Genomic DNA, 9108 nt, shown 5'->3' on the forward strand with positions numbered 1-9108 from the left:
CACCGCTCACTCCCAAGCTCACATTCAGCCATATTTCATACACAGTCAAGGCCCGCTTACCTAGGCATGGTGTCACCACGGTGGGCTCAGCCCTCCTACAGCAACTAGCAACCAAGAAAATGCCTTCCAGGCCACTCTGATGGAGGCATTTCCTCCAGATTTTCTCTTGGTGACAAGCTGGACTGCCCATCACAATTGTAACTGCTTTTAAGACAATGGGCCAGACTGGCTTCAGACGCTTGCTCCTGGCTCAGCTTCCTGGGTACTGGGATTTAGACCTGAATGACCACATGGCTGCCTTTTTACTAGGGTGTGTAATCTGATAGCATGGTGCACAGCTTTAATCCCAGCATTGCTAGGGTGTATAATCTGATAGGATGGTGCACAGCTTTAATCCCAGCATTGCTAGGGTGTATAATCTGATAGCATGGTGCACAGCTTTAATCCCAGCATTGCTAGGGTGTATAATCTGATAGGATGGTGCACAGCTTTAATCCCAGCATTGCAGAGCAGAGGCAGGTGGATCTCTGTATGTTCAATGCCACCCTTCCCTACATAGGAAGTTCCAGAACAGCCAGGCTACATAGAGAAACCCTGTCTCAACCCTCCAGTATATACAGATATAGTGTGTGTGTGTGTGTGTGTGTGTGTGTGTGTGTGTGTGTGTGTGAAGATTTGCATGATGCACCCATTTTTAAACTTTTAAAATTATGACTAACTGCTTGCCAAAAATGCAAGGGTTTTAAGTGAGCTACATTAAATGTCTTTTTTTTTTAAAACCTGAGTGAACATAATAGCACAGAAAATTGTCCACTTGTTGACTTTTTATTTATTTTGTTTTCTCCGCTGCTGTATGTGCAGAAGATGAGCAAGTGTCTGCGGTTTGAGGCACAGAGCAAGCCACCGACAGGAGAGCACAAGAAGACGTCCGAAGCGATGGAGCCTTGGCACGCACATCCTGAGGATGGTGGACCAGTTTGCCTCCTTCCCTGCCTTAAAGCAGCATGGGGCTTCTTCTCCCCTTCTTCCTTTCCCCTTTGCATGTGAAATACTGTGAAGAAATTGCCGTGGCACTTTGCAGACCTTATTGCTTGAGATGCACAGCCCAGCAGTCTCCGAGCTGCTGCCTGCCACATCACGCAGTATCATTCCAGACTCCAAGATCATCAAAAGGTGATCCCCTCTGGCTGCGCTTCTCCGCGCCCGGAAGGAGATCATCAAAAGGTGATCCCCTCTGGCTGCACTTCTCCGCACCTGGAAGGAGTTTGTAATCTTCCTCTTAGATTTCAATCCAACCCTAGCCCTCGGTCTCATTTGGAAGATGAGAGAAACTAGCCTTTGAACTACGTGGGGTCTTGAACCCATCAAGGAAGACAAAGACAGACATGAAATCCTTTGAGTACAGTGCTTGCCCACTTGTTTACAATAGCCTTTTAAAAATGAGTTTAAAGATTGTGTTCAGAGAGTAAATATATCCATTTAATGATTACAGTATTATTTTGAACCTTAAGTAGGATTGCCAGCCTGGGTTTCTGAAAAACCAAATATGCCGGACAGGGTATGGCCACACCAAGGGAAGACCTGGCAGCGATGCTGTCTTCCCATGTCCTTCTGGCCTTGCCCGTGAAGTGCCCTATCCCAGAAGCATCAAATGTTAGCCAATTACTTAAATACAAGGACTCCTCACCCACTCCTTCCCCAGTGGGTGAGGCTCTAATGTAAAACTCTTTGCACATGGCCAGGGGAGGGAACGAGGACTTGGGTGTCCTGTCTGAGCCTTAGGAGGCGGGACAGTGTTATTTGAGAGTGTGTCCTGCTCAATTACAGTGGATGGCAACCCCTGTTTTTAAGTTATGGATTTTTTTTTTAAAACATTTTTAATTTTTATTTTTTGAGTTTTGTTAATTTAGAGTTTCAGAGCTTTTTGTTTCTATTTTTTAAAAGAAAGAAGCATAACTGGATAGCATCGCAGTGAAGTAGCTTGGGGTGTTGGAGTGAATGCCAGCTGTTCGTACTGCTCTTTCAAGACAGCCTCCTCCCCTTGTTGAAATGGCACCAGAGAGTATGTCTTTAAACATGATTCAAGGTCACACGGTTAGATGCTCTAGCCCTTGCAAGGTGGGTTGGTCACCAAAGACTGCCCTGTCAGTGGCTGCGCGACGCTGCCTCTAGAGAAGTCCTAAGTGTAGCGCCCACCTGCTCACAGCTGCTATGACCCCGAGAAGGACTGAAAATGACCCCGTCGTCCCTATCTCGTGTTGTTTTTGCACAGACTCCGGAAAAGTGAAGGCTGCCAATCCGAGTAGTACTCAGATGTGAGGGGCTGCTGGTCTTGGATTTTTCCATTAAATTCAACTGATCATATTGATCAGTCAAATAAACGTAAATAGCTTCCAATTTTAAAGGTCGAATTGCAGTGTTTTTTCACTGTGTCAAACAATGTCAGTGCTTTATTTAATAATTCTCTTCTGTGTCATGGCATTTGTCTACTTATGTATCACATCGTCTCTCACGCATTTGTAATTTTACATGTAACAAGCATTATTGCCAGTTTTCCTATATAGGCTATGGACCTCATGTGCATATAGAAAGACAAAAATCTAGCTCTATCACAAATTGCACAAATGTTACCTAAACATTAAGTAATTGTAGAACATAGGACTGCTAATCTCAGTTCGCTCTGTGATGTCGAGTGCAGAATGTACTATTATTAACTGGTGATTTCCTCATACTTTTGATACTACTTGTACCTGTATGTCTTTTAGAAAGACATTGGTGCGGTCTGTATCCTTTTGTATTTTTAATACAATAATTGTACATATTGGTTATATTTTTGTTGAAGATGGTAGAAATGTACTATGTTTATGCTTCTACATCCAGTTTGTACAAGCTGGAGAATAAATAAATATAACATAAAGCCTTGTCTAAATTTTTAATGCTTTTTATTACTGAAATGAAGCAAAGGTTACACTACAGGATCAGGCCTCAGGAGGCTGAAGAGTTGGCCTCTAGCTTGGCAGAAACTGAGTGACCGCTCATTTCTTTCTCGTGGTTCTTTATTGAGTCACAGAAATGAATACCATTAATGTTAGCACCAACTAAACTACGTTCAAATTCTTCCGTGTTTTGTTTTGTCTTTTGAGGCTTGTTGTAGCATTTGCCTCCTCTGTAGTACATAGCATTGTTTATTTCCTGAAATACAGAAAGCTCAGAATGACATTGATAGTCAAGATCACCAAGAGAACAATCTGGCTATTTGTTGTAGGCCTCCAGCTAGCACATAAAACTCTTTGGTCTGTGAGCTTATTTGGTTTTACTGCTGGGGTTAAACCCAGAGCCTTATTGCCCACTAAGCAAGCTTTGTCTAACTGAGTAAGAACATTTGGTCCCTAAAAGGAGCGTTTATATTTCAATAGATAAAAATCAGCTAAGTACTGCCTGCTTAAATACATTTTGAGATCAAAGATTCTTCCCTCAGTGAGAAGCTGGACTGAATGCACAGAAATGGGAGACCAGGGAATGGAGAGAGAAGTGAGAAGATAGCCCTCCTACCCACCAACTCTTTCTAAATCTGTCTATTAAAATGGCTAGGGGGTTTGAAGAAAAAAGCAAGATTGCTGTTCTAGCAGTTTCTCCAGCTTTAGAGAATATCCTCCTCATCACTTTTTGTATGCTGCAAGAAGGATGATGGCAAGTTAGCCGTGGTTGCTATCCTTCTGCCTCACTGCCCTGCTTACACGCCCAGTAAGCAACCTTTAGAGTCAAAGAGCTGTCTCTAGGACTTCAAGCAGTAAGTACCTACCACGTACAATTCGTAGAGGAGACAGTTTCCATCTGTGTGTTAATAGAACCCTGCTGTGTACTGTTCTAGGTGGCAGCGTGAACCTTGGAGAGTGGGGCCTAAAAATGAGGCAGACTAAAGTCTCATGCAATAGCCAACTTTATTCAGAGCATCAGACAGTGTATACTTTGAGGGTTAAAAAGAATCACGTGAGTAAGGCCCAGGGATAAGGACCAGTTAGGCAAGCACTCGGCCATTCAGCAAGTTGTAGGGATGCTGTGGAAAGTCTGGGTAAGCATCTTGCTTTCTCCCTACCGCAAACACTCGGTCTGGGTTTTCATATATACACGTTATAGCCCTAGATAATATTTTCTTTTATCCATGGAAGCATTTATATCTTCATCTATCCTTACTTTTGTTACTATTATTTTATGTGTATGGGTGTATGTGTATTACATGCATGTACCTTGGAGTCCAGAAAAGTGCATTTGGTCCTCTGGGACGGGAGTGATAGGTAAAGATTGTAAACCACTGTGTAGGCATTGGGCATCAAACCTAGGTTCTCTGGAAGAGGAGCTAGTGCTCAACCCTTGAGCCACCTCTCCGATCTCCACCTAAACTTAGTTTTATATCTACTACACTCAAAATACTCATTTAAGTGGTTCAGGCTTTTGAGGGTATATGTGTTAGCATGCCAGATACGCTTCTGTGTTACTCAAACCATTAGCATACCTTCTTGCTAAAGAAATAGAAACTCTAAAGCCCTTAATTCTGTAATACTCTCCTCGAAAAATTAACTGATTCAGGGTGTTGGGGAAGTAACGTAATACATACTGCCCAAACAAGCATGAGGACATAAGTTAGGGACCTTGGCACCCACTTAGACGCCATGGGCAGTGACCTGTGCTTGTAATCTCAGTTCTGAAAAGGCAGAGACAGGAGTTTCAAAGGGGCTTACTGACCAGCCAGATCAGCTGAATCAAGAGACAGTCCCAAAACTAAGATGGCAAGTCTCCGTGTTCATCAAGAGACAGTCCCAAAACTAAGATGGCAAGTGACTGAGGAAGACACCTGAAATCAACTTCTGGCCCACATACATGTATGAACAGTTAGAAACACATACTCATGCACCATACACTAAATACAGCTGATTCAGGTCTGGGGATGTAGCTCAGTTGAGTGTTTGCTTAAAATACACAAACTACGTTCCATGCTAGCATCCCATAAAACTGGATGGGCTCAGAGTCGTTGGTGCATACTGAGTTTGAGGCTGGCCTGCACTACATGAAACCATGTCTCAAACAACAAAAACCATCCTGATTTGGAGACTTAAGATCATGCAGTCTCCACGGAGCCTGGTTGTCTGGAGATGTGAAGATTAGGATCAGCGGCAGAGATGATGATTTCCCAGGGTTGGAGAGTGCTCTTCTAGAGGACCCACATACTGTTCCCAGACTCATGCCAGGCAGCTTACCACTGTTTGTCAGCTCCTGTGCCAGCAAATCTGATGCCCTCGTCTGGCATCCGTGGGCATCTGTGAAATGTGACATATACAAAACAAATGGCTTCAAGACCATGTATAGAGAAATACATATCAGAGAGAGATGAGAGACTTTAAACAGATGAGCACTGTCAGGTTTCTACTGCTGTGGAGAGACACCATGACTACAGCAACTCTTAGAAAGGAAAACATTGCAGTTTCAGAGGGTTAGTCCATTGCCATCATGGTGGGACATGGCGGTGTGCAGGCAGACATGGTACTGGACAGGTAGCTGAAAGTTCTACATCTTTCAGGCAACAGGAAGTGAACGGTTTCTTGAACATATATGGGACCTCAAAGCCCACCTCCACGGTGACATACTTCCTTCAACAAGACCACACATCCTGATAGTGCCGCTCCCTTTCAATCCACCACAAGCATTACCTAGTTGAGAGAGTGAGTCAAGCACTTAGCAGATATGAAAAATCATTTGTGAATTATGCCTTTTTAAACATTCACATTTTAGCGAGTATCAGGAAGATGAAATAAAATGTCTGCCTGTGCTTGACATCGACCCATATTGCCCACTTGGCTTTCACTATGCTGTGACTGCTTAGCAGCAAAACTTACAAAAATTTAACTCTTTGGGCTCCTTTTTTTTTTTTTTTTTTGGTTTTTCGAGACAGGGTTTCCCTGTAGTTTCTAGAGCTTGTCCTGGAACTAGCTCTTGTAGACCAGGCTGGCCTCGAACTCAGAGATCCGCCTGCCTCTGCCTCCCAAGTGCTGGGATTAAAGGCATGTGCCACCACCGCCCAGCTGGGCTCCATTTCTTGAGCAATATAGATTACAGCAGTCTTAGTATGAGAGAAAATATCAAAATCTACAGTGAAATACCTAAAGGCCATTTAATAAAGGAGAGAGTGAAATTCAATGCCTTAAATAAGTTCCCCCTTTTATTTTTCAGTTAGCTAGTAAAATTTAAACTATTAACTACCTGATTTGATCACGGTGCTGATGAAAGCAATGTGGGAACCTTGAGAGTCAGTGAATCACAGAAGGTTGCATGTTTTCCTTAACTGACATAGATCAAGACTTCTCCCCCCAAACTATAGAATCTATTTAGGATTACGAAAATGCCATATTTGTCTCTAAAGATGGCAGTGTGGACAGTGTGTTAGATACCATTGTGAACCATTTCAGGCACTTGCCTGGATGTCATGTGTGCAGGTTTTGCCTGAGTGAACTGAGGAACTGTGAGAGCCAAAGTTACATTTGAAGCTTTAATTACTATGCCTAAGAGATCCATGAAACAAAAATGCCTCTGATCTCCAAGTCGTTTGCACAAGCACAGATAGTTCCTGAGATGCTGGAAACTAGTGTTTATGCACAATAACAAGCCACGTGTTTTCACTCCCCTAAACAAGTTTGTTTGACTCATCTACACCAGATGTGCTTGATCACATGTGGGCGGGAGGTGCACGGGCAGAAAATATGTCAGGATGTACACTTGCCCCTGATTGGATGTAGACCAGAGGTACTTAGGCAGGAAGTACATCAGGATGTATATTTGCCCTGATTAGACCTCATGGGAAATAACTTAAGCCCCTGAAAGCTGTGGCTTGGAGCCAATTTCCTGGGAACCTGGGTATGGACCTGGCCAGAGCACACACCTGACCAGTATTAAAGTTTCCTTCAAGTTTGGCTTTGAACTGTGGTAGTGGTCTTATTCTCTACCTGTGGGATTAACATTTTTGGTGGCCCCAGCGAGATTCAGATCACCTACCCCAAATTCTAAAGCTGGACGGACCTTCGCTCTGGAACTTGGGCAGAGGGGCTGCTTCCGAAAGGCATGCGCCTTGAGATGTTCCAAGACTCCAAGGCTTCCTTCAGTTCGCGGACTATCCCAAGAACTGCCATGCTGAGACATGCAGAAAGCATCTATGAAGGCCTCCGGGTAAGTCATAATCTGGTTCTGTTTTGTGCAATCCCTAGTTGGGACATAGAGTGGATTCAGCAGACCCCTAATATTCTCCCAACCAGGACGAATATTGAGGTGTTGCCTGCCCACTTGGTTCTGGTTGGTTGGGAAGTTTTGCCTGTCTTTGTTTTCTGGCCATCCTGATTAAAGGTGACCATGTAGAGTGGGCCTACCAAAAAGGCGCCAACGGGTCTCTAAAATATTTTGGTTTAGGATGGATTTTTGTACCATAGTTCCTGTCCTGTCCTGAAAGCAAGGTTTAGGAAAGATCGAGTTTAAAAACAAGGCTTGTTTAATCACGGATCAGAGCTGCACCTTTGTGCTTTCACGTGCAGGAACGTACCTTGTGCTGGCAGCCAAACGTGGTAACGTAAGAGGTTACACGCAGGTGTGATGATGGGCTTAAAGACAGGGTCATGGGGAACAGCTGAGGCTTGTAAATGTGTGGCGGGGCTGGAGTCCCAAAAGAGAGCCCCGTTGCAAGGGGGGGGGGCCTTAGCTGTTTCATAAATGTCAGTGTCATGTGAGTTGGTGCCATGTGTTACAGTCACCAGAAGCACCAGACATGAAGAAATAGAGCAGGCTGGAATCTAGAAGCCAGGCTCTGTGTGTGTGTGTGTGTGTGTGTGTGTATACATATATATACATTTTAGTATTTGATACCACAGTTAAGAGTATCAAATACATATATATAGCCAAGGATAGCGCCAAAGGGGTGGTCCAAAGCCCTTGAGAAAACCCAAAGGATTGTGAATGAATCCCAGATATTGAACTCTGAATTGTTTGTACTGTTAGAGCTTGGTTTTATCTTATCTTCCCCATATCTTCCCTCTCGAGGGAAAAGAGGGATACTTTATTTTTGATATTATAGAAGCACATAGTTGAGACATTTTAAACTTTTGTTTTTTTCTTTGTTTTTTTTTTTTTTTTTTTTTTTTTTTGAGACGGGGTTTCTCTGTAGCTTTGGTACCTGTCCTGGAGCTAGCTCTTGTAGACCAGGATGGCCTCGAACTCACAGTAATCCCCTGCCTCTGCCTCTCGAGTTCTGGGATTAAAGGCGTGTGCCAACCACCACTGCCTGACCAAGATTTTAAATTTTTTAAAGAGGAAATTGTGGAGTTTTACAGAAAATTTGAATTAAAAAACTAGATATGTTTTAAGAAATAGTTTTTAAAAGTATTTAAATGTATAAGGCTATGGTACATTTTAAGTTTATAAAATGTTTTATATTTATTATTAATATTTGAATTTAAAAATAAATTAAAAGGTTCAGAATTAAGATCACAGTTAAGAGTATCAAATACTAAACACCAGAAACTGGGATGTTTCTATTTTATGCTGCAACAAGGCAATGGCCTAAGCAGTCTGGCAAAGAGTTTGATCTACATTTTCAACCTATGGTTCTTGACCCACTGAGGACTGAAAGACCTTTTCACAGGGGAGGGGTGACCTAAGACTGCTTGCATGTTGGATGCTTGCATTGTGATTCATAATTGTGGCAAAATTGCAGTTGTGAAATAGCAATGGGAATGATTTTGTGGCTGGGGGATCTCCACACCATGGGGAGCTGTGTTGAAGGGTCACATCATTAGGAAAGTTGAGAATCACTGGCTTAGAGACTGTCTCTCCTTAACTAAGGTCTGTTAATACTTAAGGATATGTGTTTAATCTTGTCTCTGCTCGCTTTGTTAAGCTTAAGCTATTTTGATAAATTGAGTTATACTGCAAACTGTTATACCCTATAATGGTGTGCTATAAAAGGGTCAGGAAACTTCCAAGTCTCTCTGTGGACTCTGTTGATGATGAGTTAAGTTTTATTTTGATACTAAAAGGAGCTTCAAGTCAGAAACTGTTTTTTTTTTTTTAAGA

At 42.8% G+C, this 9108-nt stretch overlaps 1 protein-coding gene across 3 annotated transcripts in view; it reads left to right on the forward strand.

Moving 5' to 3' along the window:
* Rapgef2 (Rap guanine nucleotide exchange factor 2) overlaps positions 1–2929 on the forward strand; it is a 213081-nt gene extending 210152 nt beyond the window's left edge. For all 3 annotated transcript variants that reach the window (XM_038347929.1, XM_038347930.1, XM_038347931.1), the window contains one exon: positions 862–2929. In XM_038347929.1, coding sequence (XP_038203857.1) covers positions 862–887 — 26 coding nt within the window. In that variant the 3' untranslated portion in view covers positions 888–2929. The remainder of the gene's footprint in view (positions 1–861) is intronic.
* The last annotated feature ends 6179 nt before the right edge of the window (positions 2930–9108 follow it).

This window comes from Arvicola amphibius, chromosome 11 (assembly GCF_903992535.2).
Source record: "Arvicola amphibius chromosome 11, mArvAmp1.2, whole genome shotgun sequence".
NCBI classification, from domain to species: domain Eukaryota; kingdom Metazoa; phylum Chordata; class Mammalia; order Rodentia; family Cricetidae; genus Arvicola; species Arvicola amphibius.